This window comes from Antechinus flavipes, chromosome 2 (genome assembly GCF_016432865.1).
Source record: "Antechinus flavipes isolate AdamAnt ecotype Samford, QLD, Australia chromosome 2, AdamAnt_v2, whole genome shotgun sequence".
Lineage (NCBI taxonomy): Eukaryota > Metazoa > Chordata > Mammalia > Dasyuromorphia > Dasyuridae > Antechinus > Antechinus flavipes.
Genome location: NC_067399.1, coordinates 609,931,028 through 609,947,285, shown reverse-complemented (window position 1 = coordinate 609,947,285; position 16,258 = coordinate 609,931,028). Strand labels below are relative to the sequence as shown.

General features: G+C 31.9%; 1 protein-coding gene across 5 annotated transcripts in view; it reads right to left on the bottom strand.

The window, feature by feature from the left end:
- EXOC6 (exocyst complex component 6) overlaps positions 1-16,258 on the bottom strand; it is a 200,616-nt gene that overhangs the window by 155,236 nt on the left and 29,122 nt on the right. For all 5 annotated transcript variants that reach the window (XR_007951154.1, XM_051981659.1, XM_051981660.1 and 2 more), the window contains exons 2-5: positions 5,277-5,448; positions 3,946-3,993; positions 3,766-3,856; positions 739-784 (exon numbers count right to left, since the gene is read on the bottom strand). Coding sequence is in view for 4 of the 5 variants with exons in the window: in XM_051981659.1 (XP_051837619.1) it covers positions 739-784; positions 3,766-3,856; positions 3,946-3,993; positions 5,277-5,448 (357 nt within the window). In the remaining variant the exon portion in view is untranslated. The remainder of the gene's footprint in view (positions 1-738; positions 785-3,765; positions 3,857-3,945; positions 3,994-5,276; positions 5,449-16,258) is intronic.

Below are 16,258 nucleotides of genomic sequence, written 5' to 3'. Positions count from 1 at the left end.
TATTTATAGATATATCTATGTATATGTGTTGCCTTGGCTAAAAAAAAAATCATCACCAAGTGGCCAACTTCTGGTGATAAACATCTCCAAACATACAAGAATTTACACTCTTTTGCTTGCTCCATATTCAAAACTTTTACACTTTAAAAGAGGTATGTGAGCTTATGTTTTGTTGGCATAGCTTTCAAGAACTAGAGGCACCTCCATATTACAGTACAGTTTAGTAAAAGACATTATTAATTGGCCTAATTATTATCATGTTTATTCTCATTCAATTATATAAATGTATTAATTTTATGAATAGTATTAATGCTCAGATTATAAACTCCTAAAAGAGGTTAGTCTGTACAAATTGATCTCTACTGTGACTTAGCATAAGTCAATATATAACAAGGTTTTGGGGGGCTTTTTGAATGACAATGATTAACAGATGTAAACACAACAAATAATGATGAAAAGCTTTGCATATTCCATATGTAACAACTTATTTTTATTTAATATTTTTATTTTTCCCTGTTACATGTAAAACATTTTTTAATGTTTCTAAAATTGAGTTTCAGATTTTTTTCCCTTCTTTTTCCACCCCCCTCTAATGAGAAGGTACATATGAAATTATGTAAAACATTTCCATAAAAGTTACATATATGATAAATTAATGTTATTTTTCTCTAAGTCCTTCAGTTACCAAAAAACTTTATTAGTACCTTAATTTAAAAATAATTATGAAATTTCACTCACCTTTTTGCATTCATTTGTTCTTTTAGTTTACTGTACATTTCCAAGACTGTATTAAAACAAAATTAAATTACCATAATACATTTTGGTATAAAGAGAATACTTGATAAGCTTAAAATATATATAAACAAGGTCCAAAAAAAACAAGACCTAAAGCACTCAATTTCCTGTCCTATTTCAACTACCATTTAATCTTATCCTTTTTAAAGTAAAATTTTAAGATACTATATAAACAAAATTGGTGTTTGAATTTCGACATACCTATTTTTCACAATAGAGACCTAGAATAATTTCTACATTTGAACATCTATTAACCAAAATAACCCTCTTAAAATGAAGAAAAAAAAGTTCTTTACAATAAAAAATATAAGCATACCTCTTATTCATTCATTAGTCATCATTTTATTGTATATAATTACATAATGTGATAGCATATATATTATAGTAGATCATTAATATTACTATTCATTTATTATGTATTATATCCCTACTAAGATTAACATAGACAATCATATAAACTAACAAGTTTTTAAAAATCAAATCATAAAATTCTACTATATGTAGTGAAAGTTTTATTCCAAATCCATAAAAAGTAGAAAAATCTGTGACATTTACATCAGTATATATAAATTATGCTAAAAGGCTGATGTAAAAATGAAGAAGCTTGCTCTTTTCTATTATTAAAGACAGGGTGGTAAGTTATTTGCTATAATTTTCACAGGGTTTACTAAGAAGACATAATGTTAACAATATAGAGTTAACAACATAGAGTTACCACAAATATTTTAGACAATCATATAAATAATTTTTCATCCAAATGACTGAATATAATTCTAAGACATCTCAAGTAACTGATTTACTAAGCAGCAGGAGCTCTTATGGACCAAGCAAATAATGTCTCCAAAACCAAGAGATTTACTAAGCCTAGGAGCAATTTAGCTTCCTGCTTGTCCTCAATAGTAAAAAAGTGATATAGGAGTCACACTGAATAAAGCTGATTTTCTGCTTATGGTATACAGTTTAGTGTCTACCATAAGCACTATGGTATGGTAGAGGATCTGCTCATTCAGGCCCAAAGTATTATTCCTTGGCTTGAAAATGGCAATGGCACTACTCGTGGCAAGTTTTGTTTCCTTTTATTCTGCTACTTTTCCCTCTTATTGGAGGATACTTTAGGACTAGAATATGTCTAATTCAAGAATCCCCATACTATCCAACTTTTCAGGTTTATGCTTAAGAGGCAGCAAGATGATGGCACAATGTATAAGGAGCTGAATTGTAAATCAGGAAGACCTGAGTTCATATTCAATTTCAAAGAGAAAGCTATGTGACTTTGGGCAAATCACTTCAACTCATTCACCATCAATTTCCTCATTTGTAAAACAGGAATAATAATAAAACCCATTTCCTAAGGTTGTTAGGATGAAATGAGATCATGTTTGTAAAGCACTTTGCCAACTTTAAAATACTATATAAATGCTAGCTATTATTATTATTATCATTATCACCAACCACAAAAACAGGCATCTGGACATTAAAAAAAAAAAAAAAAAACCTGCCAATGTGACTCTTTTAATTTATCTGATAATGCCAGGAAATATTTTCAAAAGACAGCATTATGATCAAACAAGTCATTTTGGTGATTTTTTTTTTAATCCCAAAAATCTAAACTGAAACCGGAAACAATATTCTCATAGCAAAAATAATAATCTTCCAAAGCAACATAGCCTAAGTTAAAAAGAATCTCATAAAAGCTCAAAAAGATCTAGAAACTCTTCTTATCATTTAGAAGTAACTTTTTTGACCAATGAAACCTGGCAACAAATTTTCTCTCTGTTTTAGCTAACTAACCATTTTGAATAATACTTCCATTTAAGAAAGTATACTGAATCATGGAAGGACATAAACAAAAGTCCACAGTATAGATTTGCAATCCACATAGCAGATCATAATATCCTATTGAAAAAAAATACTCATTTAAGATCACAGATCCCAAGTGTCTATATTAACTCCTTAGTATATATTAGAAAGACAAAGCAAGATTTTCAGAGCACTGAAATATTTCCTTATTGGAACTTAACGCTTTCTTGGTAGTATTCTCAGTATTGTCAGACCCAAAGTAAGAGTTAGTATTCTAAAAGATTCACTGTTACCTTTGAGGACATACTAATGTCACTTTGGGTACTGGAGAAATTTTTGGTCTAGTATTTTAAAAAATAGACTAATAAAATTAAAATTTGCAAAGAGCACTTTTCACAAATCATAACATGTGATCCTCATAGTAACCATTTAGATTAGACAGGACAAACATAATTTTTCTCATTTTACATTTAAGAGAGCTGAAGCTCAAAGGGGTTAAGACTTGCCCACTATCACATGGTGATGGAGGCTAGGATATTTAAAACACAGGTCATTGGAATCCAAATCTGGAGTTCTTTCTACATATCACAGTAGTTAATTCTTTTTCCTGATGTGAATAATAGTCAAAACTATGAATTTGTCAGTGAATGGAAGTATTGAATCAGGTAATAAGTTTTAAAAGAGACTAATCCCCCTTGGGCTTTACTTCTTTACAAAGCAATACCTGAAGCTCCAAACTAGGAAACCAAAAGACTCATGATTTTCTCAAAAACCTTCTCAAAGGTTTTCAGAGTGAAGGAGGAAACAGAACTCCAGCAGTTTTTTATGCTTCTTCACCTCTTCTTTCCAACATTGCTGGGAAGACAAAGGCTTAGGAAAAGAAGTTCACAAATGTGTATTTCCCTCTCTTGACAGCTAAAAAGAGAGGCTATATAAGAAACAACTGGACTCTAGGATATTAAAGAAAAAGATAATCAAAGGCTTTGTAAAACAGCCAGAAAAACAATGAAAAATCAAGGAGAATAAATAGTAACATGGGGACTGTTATGAGGCTATGTTGGGGTAACTGTCAGATAATCTGCAATTTAGATTATAGAGGTGAATGACTAGACTTTGGTATTTAATTACTATGTTATCAAAACAAATGTAATTTTAAAAAATTTTACTCACCTGGAAGACAACATTGCAATTTTTCTATTACAGTTGTAATATTTCTCTGCTGAATTCTACATCGAATGATGTCTTCTGTTTGAGCTATCACCTTAGATACAAAAAAGTTCACATTTTAAAGTAACAATTTAAATAAGTGCCATCTATTCACTACACTCAAAGAAATTACCAAAAACTCACCTCTTTTCCAGCATCTTGAAGCTTGCAGTTGGTATCAGTAACTTGGACCTTAAAAATAATTTCACCTTTGTTAGAAAAATATGCACATATTGCCTGATGTAACTGCTCACCCCTGTAATCAGATCATGCTTCTTGACAAACTTAGAACAAAGGAATTCAAATTAACTCTACAGCTTGAACTTGAACTTTTTATTGCAAAGGGCTTTTGTTAACTTCAATTACTTATGACAGTTCTTTTTAACAGATTCTGTGGCAAACTTCTCAAATTTACTCAGGATTTTTGAACTTTACTTGTTTCTCAAAGTCTGTCAAACAATTCAAATCAGTGACCCAATTGACCACTGGTCCCTTTTTGATAACTTCAATGAGCTCTATGTGCCATTCATTGTCTGTAGGAAATGGTGATTACATTTTATGGTAATTAAACATTCATACTTTGCTGAATGCAAACACTGGGTGGTTGATTAACATTAAATGTACAAATCTCCAATCCATAGCAACATTTTAATACTGCAGGTGCAGGCAAAACTCAATCTCAGATTTTCCCACATATTAAGTGACTCATTAGGTCATCATAGTAAGAAAGCACATTCTGGTTTATTAAAAATCTCATTAATTTCTAAATAAAAATGCTCAGTGGCCTCACTGATGTTTTTTCTGGTCTCTTGTTATTTGAATAGTCTTTAAAAAGTAGTTTTCTAATCACAACCCTTGGTAAACTAGGGTTATTCTATCTACCATGTTCTCAAATGTAAAGAAACATTTGTTTTAAAAAAGTATTCAGTATTCTGACCAAATAAAAGCATCTTTTTAAAAATAATTTGGGAAATATATGGGAGAATTGGAAAAAAACATGAATCTCTAATTGTTAACTTGAAAAAAGGTCTCCTTTTCAAATTGTATTGAAAATTTTATGCTTAAATTGTTGTAATTAAATATTTTTTGAAGTTTTAGAAAACAGCTTTTTAAAAGTTCTCATCAACTTTAGTAATTTTTTAAGTCACACTATAAACTGAGTTTTCAAATACATTAAGTTTTTTAAAAGCTTCCATGTGCTCCTTTCAAGGAAAGAAAAGTCTATTAAGCCAATGTATTACTAGCTATCCAAAAAAAAGGGGGTGAGGGACAAAGAGGAAGAAATGGACGATTTAGTCCAGTCATTAGCATGACAACTGTGTTAATAGAGCAGAAAGAATACCCCCAAAAATATTACTAACTCACTTCTATGACAGAATCCCTTTCAGTACTGATGTGTGCATATGCAACATGAACTAAAGTAATATTTTAATAACTTGCAGAGGACAGATAAAAATAATTCTGAGAGTTCTTACCTTAAGTTTTTCCGCATCAGTTCTTACTTTAAGGAGTTCTGTAATAGCATCTACAAAACCTTGATGATGAAAATTACACATTTTTTCAATTTCTTTATCATGATTGCGAATACAAGCATCTAGTTTTTCCATGAATTTCTGATGTGCATTTGGTTGGTCATCATATACAGATCTGTACATATTTAAAAGAAAAATTTTAAGTTATTTACATCTTACCAAGTTCTCATTTAATAGACTATTCCTACATTTTTCTAACAACTTTACTAAAATGTCTGGATTTTCAGGTAATTCATTTGAATTTAGTATTATTACACTGTATTTTAAAATACGTATATTTGTAAATATTGGGTAGAGTTGTCTTTTGCAAAAAGTTATCATAACTGCACTAATATATTTTGTATTAGATATCATTTAATAAAATAGGTAAGAAGATGATACCCCAAAATTTTAAAAAGCAAAAAAATTTAATTTCCTAAGTGCTATGAAAATAATTATTCCACAGCAACCAAGAATACCATAATATGTATCACTCCCAAACCTTAAAATTGATTTTCGAAAAATCAGTATTTTTGAAGTGTACAAGTTAACTCTTGTCTGGTCCCACAAGAAGAACTGTATTGATATTGAGAATGGTAGTACAATTAAACAAAGTATTTTTAAATGGCAGTACAGTTAAACATAGAGAGGGAAATGTATTTTACATTAGGTGAAAAGCGCTAACTGTAAATGGTTCTACAGGCTAACATGCCAAAGAAAAATGAAGATAGTACTAATATCCTTGATCTTTTAGAAATTAAGGGAAAGTATTATGTCAGAAAACTAGAAAGAGCCATATAACCCTTTTTTTTAAATCCTAAAACAGGTAAGCTTAATATCATGAGTTGATTCAACATAATTTTTTTTTTAATATTCAAAGCTAGAGACCAATCTTCTAATGCTATGTCTCTCCACATCTAAATCATCAAAACAGACACAGTCTATACAGAAGTCTTTTCAGCTTGATACAGTCAGAGCACATGCTCTGTTAACATAGTTTCTAAAAACAGAGATACTTCGACATCAAGATAAAATATCAAAGAAGGAAATAAATGGAAATCAATATAAGGGCTAACTATCAATCATTCTAGAATGAGTTATCAACCATATGTTCTGTTAACCATTTTCTAAAATAAGAGATTACTATTATGATTTATTAAAAACAAGTAACCATAAACTAGCCTCACTAAGGCTACAAGGATGATCTAGAAAGAAATATGACGACAACAAATCATGTATTTAACTTTCAGCAAATTAAATGAGAAACAAAATCACCCATCATACCAGAAGATTGGCACTACACATAGGATTTCATTAGTAAGGAAACTCCCTCTACTAACATTGGTTGATAATATTTTACAATGTGTAATCTGTAACACTGAGAAGTTAAATGACTTGCCCAGGGTTACAGAGATAGAATACATTATAAGTGAAACTTGAACATGAGTTTCCACGGTTCTCTACCTATTGTACTACAATGTTTAATAAGATAGATGAAAACTGGCACTTAAACCCAATTAACATTTGCCTGATGACCCTCCAATAGAGACCTGACTCCTATCCTAAGTGGCAACACAGTTCTATATCTATCCTATTTAATGATTTGAATATAGACACAGAAGGGACACTTTCAAATTTATAGATATCATCAAAAATGCAAAATGGTAAAGGATCAAGAGTAAAACCCCTTGGCAATCTATCCAAAATCTCCCTTCCTACTGACAATGATCCATTTAGCAAATATTTTACTTTTTCTTTAAATTAATAAGCCATTAGGAATTGATTATAAAAATAAGTATTAAATCATCCTATCAAGAACACATAATTTATATCTTTGTAATGATTCTCTTTTCAAAATGCTTTCATATTCACTCTAATTATATAGGTGAGGCAAGTCAAGAAACACTTAAGTGTCTACTATGTGCCAACTACTGTGTTAAATGCTAGGCATCTAATGAAAGGCAAAAGACAGTGTCTGGTTTCAAGGAGCTCAATCTAATGAGGGAGACAGCATGCAAACAGCTATGTACAAATAAGATATATTTATGATAATGTGAAAATCAACAATGGGAAAGTGACTAATGGGTAGCTTCCACTTTTAACCATTTTTTTTTTTTTTTTTGCTAACTAGGTGTTAAAGTCAATTGTTTCTACATACTAAGGGAAGAAGAGAATGCTAATAATGCCCTCCAAGTTTAATTCTTTGAGGTTGGTTGAGCTCATTACTCTGATCTAGTTATGGGCCTAGTTATGATAAACTACAGAACTATAAATGATAGGTACCATCAGTCATAATCACACTATTAGACAATGTTGCTTGAATGTTTTCAGGAATTATACTTTAGAGAGATTCATTTTATGATTTGTCAAGAAGTATTGTTTCAAAACAAAATTTAGAAATAAAAATGCACAACTAATAAGTGACTAAGGACTAGAAACTAAGTCTCTTAACAGCTAGTCTAGCATTCTTTCCACTTTTACACAAATATATTTTAAAGCAGCTAAACGTATTACATATGCAGCCCATTACCAAAACGTTTCCCTTAACAGAACTGCTCCCCAAACCAGTATTTTGACACTGTGATTATATGCTACAACTAAAGAATAACAGTAACTTGCTGAAAGGAATGAAAACATTAAAGTTTATCAATTGATGTAGCAGAGTTTCATGATAACCTAATCATGGCACGATTAAAAATTACTCTTTTAGATACCAAAATTTCATATGTATACATATACACCATACATACATATATGAAATGTGTGTATGTATATATATTGTGTGTGTATTGGGGGTGGCAGTAGGTGGGTATGGGTATGTATGTATGTGTTCATATATGACATATATACACACATACACATACAGGATATTTATGTTAATTTTTACCACTATGTGAACATAATCTTGAAACATCTTGAAGAATACCAGATCTAAACTATGCCAGAAAATGGGGATTGGAGGTAGGGAGGCACTCAAACATATAAAATTAATTCATTATTCCAAAAGACAAATAAGATTGACTGAAAACTTTCTCTTCTTTCTCACAACTTATGGGAAGGATAGATGAAAAGTCAAAACTCCAAATGCTAATATATACAGATTATTAGGTTAGTGTTTCCCAGACAAGATTAAATGAAAGAATACTATATAATTTGACTTAAGATTTTGTACATTACTTTTGCTTTAAGGTTTTTTTTAAAATTATTGATCAATTGCTGACAATGGTTTTGTTTTCTTTTTCCAATCCTGTGTCTTAGCTGCATTAAAGAAACAAGACAATAGATCTGCTAGCCTAGAAAATAAGGAAAATCTCATAAAAGATAATCATTTTCTATAAGTGCTGTTCCCCTTTTCTGTCTAGTTGTTAATTTACAGCTATAGAGGCAAAGAATAAGTGCTTGAGAAGGTAGTGTATGGAAGGATGTATAAGCATCTTAAACGTTGGACAGTAAGTCAAACATAGAGTCTAAAAGTACTCTGCAGTAAAAAGGAAATAGGCAGAAAGCAAATTTCAAGTAAACAGGCTAGAGTCGGCATATAAAGGTTCAGACTAAACAGGAGATGATGGGCAGGAAGCAGATTCCAGGGAGCAACTCATGGTTTAGAAAAAATAAATAGGGCCACACAAATGTTGTTTGATCCCAGAACCAAGGCTGGCAGCCATCTTTCTGGGTTTTATATGCTCTGCTAAGTATGTGTAGACAAGGGTTCATATGTACATGCTGGATTATAGTGGCAGCTGACAATGACAGAAGCTAAACTTAGTACTACACAACTAATAAAAACTCAGGTCTCTTGATTCCCACTTAATTCCCAACCTAGTGGTTCTTTCCACTGTACCAAGCTGCCATACAGACTCACTGAATCAACCAGGAATTACTCAGTAAACATCTAGAAGTCAGCTATTGAACAGAAGGCACTGAAGTTACTTAGAAAACTGGTTGTTAGGGAAATCTAATTAGAAAATAAGAACATATGAGAGCATTAAAAAGAATAAGTCATAATCTTTCTTATTCCTTTTTCTGTAGTAGCTGAGGATACAAGAATAAATTAGAAAGGCCTGTCTCCTGAGAGATTATACACAGGTAGTTGTGTGTGTGTATTGTGTATATATATATAGTCTAGTATATTCTAGAAGTGAAAGATGAAAATCTTTTCTCTGGTTTTTGGTACAAAATTACTATGAAACTGAATCAAATGTAATATATTCCACAGAGAACTTTGGGATTTTTTTAATGCTAAATTTAAATTAGAAAGTCATTCTTTCTCAGTCTTAAGGTTAGAATTAGACTAAACACTAATTTAAAAGTTTGAATAAGTAGCTATGTATTATGATTTCTTTAAATCTTGCTCTAAAACTGTTGTTCTGTTTATGTCTGACTCTTCATGATTCCATTTGGGATTTGTTCATTGTTGTTTTTGCCAGAGATACTGGGATGCTTTGCCATTTTCTTCTCCAGTTCATGTTTACCATGCTTCAAATTATCAATTATTCCTTGACTATAATATACACATTCCTTGACCCAGAGCACCCTACTATAGTTCCAAGGAAGTCAAAAAGAAAAACGTTCCCTACACAGCAAAATATTTGTAGCAGCATTTATATAATAGTGAAAAAATCAGGGGAAAATAGATGTCATTTCAAGGTGTATTAATAAAGCAGTAAAAATCATCAGAACTGAGGATTTTGGAAAGATGGAGGAATAAGTCAGTAAATTTCATGCTCTCCATATTTCTTCCACAAATAGAACAAATGTGCACCTTGGGGTGAACATAGACTGGTGAAAAATTAAGAAGACTTGGGAAGAAGAGGTCCTCCTAGTATAACCCTAAAAAAAAAAAAAAATCTGAAGGCTGTAGATGGGGAATTAACCTGTGTGAAGTACAAATACCTCTAGGCTAGCTCCTCAGAAATCACAAGTGGGCACCCTTGGTTTGGCTGGAATCTCAGCTTGAACCAAAGGAACTTTCCAGACAGCATGCAGAGTGAGAGGTTTGAGTACATGAAGATGGAGGGAACCTCAATGATTAGGACCACCAGATCTAGCTGTCCAGCAGAACTGTAGTGCTAGGTCATAAGGAATCAACACACTGGAAGTGCAAAAGCAGTGGGGCAGAGACACTGCTGGCTGTGAGCATTTGTAAAAGGATAGAGCTCTTGGTTTGGGATTCCAAGTCAGAGGGGAGAGCTGAAGTGAAGCTAGAGCACCATTCGCCCCACCTCTTGATTACTGCTTACAATAATACTTCTCATAAAAAATAAAATAAATAAAAAAAATTAAAAAAGCCTTGACAAAGAATAAAAAACCCAACCACAGAAACTTATTATGGGAACAGGAAAGACCAGGGTTCATCTTCAGAGAAGGACACTGAAGTAAAAAAAAGCTACTTGTATATCCCAAAGAGTAATATTAAATGGCTCTCTACCTGGACAGAATTTATATTACTTAAAAAAAGAATTTAAAAATCAAATGAGAGACACTGAGGGGGAAAAAATCCAAGATAAACAAGATGATTATGAAAAAAAAAAAAGTTAACCAACTAGAAAAGACAGGGTCTTAAAAAAGAAAACTTTGAAAATTAGAATTGAGCAAGGAGAAGCCAGTGAAGCTGTGAGACCAAGAAATAGCAAAAGAGATTATAAAGAATGAAAAAAATAGGACAGAATACGAAACATAAGAAAAATGACAAATCTGGAGAAGAGAAAATATAAGAACAATTGGATACCTGAAAGCTGTGACCAAAAAAAAAACCTTAACACAATAAATTCAAGAACTAATCAAAGAAAATTGTACTGGAGTAATGGAACATGAAGAGAAAGTAGAAATAGGAAAAAAATCCAACAATCACCACCTTAAAGACACCTTTTGTAGAAAACACATAGGAACATTATTGCTAAATTTCAGAATCCCCAGATCTAAGAGAATATTTTGCAAGAAGCAAGAAAAAAACAATTCAAATATGCTGGAGCTACAATTAAAATTGAACAGGACTTAGCAACCACAATAAAAAATTGCAGGTCCTGGAATCATATATACCAGCAGTCAAAAGAACTAGACCTATGGCCAAAAATATCATAACAGCAAAATTATCTATAATATTAAATGGAAAAAAAAGGACATTAAACAAACTTGCAAATTTTTCAGGACTTACAACCAAACATGACCTCAATAAAAAATTTAACATAAGAGCCATTATCAAAGATCAATTTCAAGGAAAGATCAAATTCAAGGAATTGTCAATGGACAAATTGTTTATGGTTTTTACATGAAAATGTATACCAAGTGTTTAAGATTGACATTAGCAATTGGGTAACTCAAAAGAAAGATTGGGGCAGATTTAAGGTAATAATAGTACTTATAACAAATGAAGAACAAAGGGAGAATAAATACAGAGATAGTAGAAGGGGGAGGGCTCATAGTTATGAAAATCTATTCACATTGGGAATGGGCTAAATAGGTAACACTACATATATATATTATGAGGGGTATAGCACCCTCGAAAATCTATAAAGAAATAAGGGGAAAGAGATGGGGGGAGGGGAAAACAAAGGGTGGAAGAAAAAGACAAAGGAGGGATCCATGGATGGGGAGAGGTTAAATAATAGCAAGGCAAGTCAAGGAGCAGAATTAAAACAAAGAGTTAGCAGGGATAGGAAAGATATGTGTATGTATATATCTATATATGTATACATAAATATATCCTTACTAAACTATAGCCTGCTTGAGGGAAGTGAGGAGAATGAAAGGGGGGAGGAAAAGAACAAAATTTTAAAAAAGATGTGCTGCAAAGAACAAAAAAAAAAAAACCTATAAGGTAGTAAAGATGGACACTAATGAATATAATTTTTTTTACTATTATATATCCTTTCTTGAACTGGTCATTTATTATTATATATTTTGAATCCTCCCTGATGTTTTTGCTGGGCACATGACAATGTTCGGTTCTGTTTTGTTTTCTTTTTTTCTATTTTTCTTTTTGTTTACTAAAATGATTTTTTAATAATCATCAAAACTATCTAGTAGTGGCTTAGAAATAAACTAGAAGATCAGTGAAATAGATTAAGTGCACATTAAACAGGAGTAAATGACCATAAGAATTTAGTGTTTGATAATCCTAAAGATCAAAGTTTTTGAGACAAGAACTCACTATTTAACAAACATTTCTGAGAAAACTGAAAGCAGTTTGGCAAAAACTAGGCACAGACCAACATCTCACACTGAATACCAAGACAAGGTCAAAAATGGATATATGATTTAGATATAAAGGATGATATCATAAGCAAATATAGACAATTTTGCACGACACACTTATAGATAACAGAAGAATTTATGACCAAACAAGCATTTTTCAGTTGCTATTCAGTCATTTTTCAGTTGTGACTGAATCTTCATGGCCCCATTTTGGGGTTTTCTTGGCAAAGATATTGGAGTGGTTTCCTATTTCTTTGTCCAGCTCATTTTATAGATAAGAAACTGAAGTTAATGGGATTAAGTGATAAAGAACTTTATGCCAGGCTGAGAGTCAGGAATTCAAATCTGACCTCAGATACTAGCTATGTACTTTTGGGCAAGTCATTTAATCTCATCTCAGCCTGGCATTCTAACCACTGCACCTGAACATAAAGAACACAAGAAAATAAGGGAAAATAATATGAACTGATGCAAAGTAAAGGAAGCAGAACCAGTAAAATAAAATATACAATTACAATAATATAAATGAAAATAAGAACATTTTAAAACCCACAAAACTAAATATTGTATAATTATATGACCAAATGTAACCTTAAATGCTTCCCTCCTCCCCCTTTCAAGTTAATTCTTTGTAACAAGGAATGGCTTTCTTAGAAAGAAGATAATACAATAACAAGATAAACTCAAAATTTATCTTATAAAAAATTCACTTTGGCAACTATAGTAGTAGAATAATGGAAAAGGGAACAAAAGATGCTAAGGAGGAATTTTTAGATTGCTCATAAACACTAATATAATTATAGTTTCTAAATATTATGATATATGAATATTATTGTGCTATAAGAAATTAAGAGATAGTTTGAAAAAAACTAGTAAGATTTGCATGAACTTATATATACAAGATATAAAATATATAAAATAAAATGAGCAGAACCATTAAGAACAGCTAATACTATAACACCCTGTTAAAAATTTTTTTTGAAAGAACAACTCTGATCAGTGATCTATCAAAACTTTTTATATTGTTCGCTCAGTTGCTGTTCTCCTCTTTCTTGATCCTCTACTACCTCTCTTCCAGACTGCCAGTATACCAATGATGAAGAATGGACTTGCTTTGTGACAAAAAAGCTAAATAGACTAAATGAGAATTATTTATGGCCAATGTGGACATTTGTTTTAATTATACACATTACAAGGGTTTTATTCTTCTCTCATTTCCCCCCATGCTGAGTGGATAGTGGAATTAGAAAGAAAAAAAAATGCTTGATAATTTTAAAAAATAAAATTTAATTCAAAAAACAATAAAACACTATCTTTTTTTAAATTATGCAGAATGTATGAGAAAAACATCCTAAATAGAATTCAAACTATCAATAAAAGTGCCCCAGAGAGGCTTGCATTCTACTGGAGAAATACATGTTCACAACTAAATGTAGAATATGATCAAAATAAATATAAAGTGATGGTGGGGAGAGAGTAGTATGTACTAACAACCAAAGAAATTAAAAATAATCTATGAAGGAGGTGGCTCTTAAATGGAATCTGAAGCCATGGGGTTCGAGAAATAGAAGTGAAAAAAGAAAATACTTTAGGCATGAGAGACAGTATGGATAAAAGGAACAAATAAAAATGGAGTGTCTTGTATAAAGAACAAAAAGAAGGCTTTTTTAGCTGTAAAGCAGATAGTATATGATGGGATATAATATACATACAGCTTAGAAACATAAGCCTGGAACACTGATAAGAGATGATCACTTAAGGAAGGAAAAAAGGGAGAGAGGGAAAGGAGGAAAGGAAGGGAGAGAGGGGAAGCAGGAAGGGAAGGAGGGAGGAAAAGAAAGAGAAGGGAAGGGAGGGAGGAAGGGGGAAAAGAGGAGGGAGTGAGAGGAGGGAGAGAGGGAAACATAAACTGGAGACAAGAGTATGAAGAACTTTAAATGCTAAAGGATCACAAAGCAATCAAAGTCACTAAAGTTTCCTGAGCAGGGTCTCAGTTCCAAGAAAAGCAAGAGAGAATAGCTGATAGCTTAACCTCATTCTCACTTATACTGGTCAAAACAAGGAAGAATACACTCACACATAGAGAGAGTTCAATATATAAATACATTTCACTGAATGGAGAAATAGGAAAGAAGAGGGAGAAGAGAGAAAGAGGAATTTGAGGGAGATAGATTAAAAAAGTGTGAGAGAATAAAGAGCAAAGGATGACTGCTATATTGCAAACTGGGTGATTGGAAGAATGGTGTTCTTGTTAGAAACACAAAAGTTAATAGAAAATACAACAAATTCTGTTTTGAACATAGTAAGTTTGCAGTGACTACAGAATATAAAAGAGTAGATGTCTAGAAGGCAACTGGAAAAGCTCAAATGGAATTCATAAAAGAAAATATGACCAGCTTGAAGCTAAATGGCATATAAAATATATGAAGCATATGGGAGATATAAGATGGCAGGGTCCAAGTCAATCATGCAGTCACATATACCTATGAGATATGGGTTATCTTGCAAAGGAGACCTCAAAGGATGAGAAAAGTAGTAAGAGAACCATGAAAGAACAATGTCATGAAAATTCAATAAGGAGACAGTACATGCCAGGGGTAGAGAGAGATTAAAAATATATATCAGATTCTACCAAGGGGCCAAAATGAATGAAGATCAAGAAAAGACTTTTACTTAGTAATAAAAACATCAGTGGTGATTTTGGACAAAGTAGTGACAGACAGTGTCTAAGGCTAAAATCAGAAGCCAAATTCTAAGAGGAAGAAGAGAGACAAGGAAGTAGCAGCAACTAGCTTTTTCTAATAGTTTGATCATAAAAGAGAGGGGAAATATAGGCAGTAGCTTGGGGGAATGGTAGTGTCAAGTGAAAATTTGTTAAAGGTGTCAAAGTTCTGGGCATTTTAATAAAAAGAAGGGAAAGAGTGCCTTATTCATAGGACTCTTTGTTTACACATTTCTTGCTTTTAGATCATTAAGTTCTCCTACAACACTACTAGGTTCATGTGAGCAGGGACTTCTCTAAACTTTTATCTCACACACCATCTAACAAACTGCCTACAGGAGGAATCTAATAAATTTTAATGAACTGAATTGAAAGTAAACTAAAAAGTCTATTCAATTTTTATACCTATGATATTTATACCATCCATGCAAGTACTCCTTTCAACAATGGAGATCACAACCTAATCATTCCTGACCATTTAATGCAACTCTCTGATCAGTAAGTTCACCATAGGTTATTGGCCCAACATATTGGAAACTTTTCCTTGATTTATCAAATTTCAAGAATTCTCTGCTTTTGGCATATAAGCAATCTAACTCCTTTTTTCACTCATGAATTTCTTTGATAACATTCATGCAACTCTCCATTGCCCTTTGAATGACACTATAATTTTAAATCTTTGGAATCTGTGGTGGTAAGTGGAGACTTAAAGTCATACAATAATATATGACTGATATTAAAAAGATAGATCTCTATTTCAAGGAGAAACTCTTTTTTACCATATGAGTCATAGAGACAACACATTTAGGCTATAATATTACATACAACAACTGATTTGCTTAGAAAAAAAGGTAGAAATGACAATGTAGTTTTAAAAAATATGGGAAAAGCAGCTAGAATGAAACAAATGTACATCGGAAGGCTAAATAAGGGAAACACTACTGAAGTGACATCATATGGAAATTTTGAAGAGACTGATTCTCAAGGTATTTGAGAGATTCCAAATGAAAGGCATCTGCAAAAGTCTCAA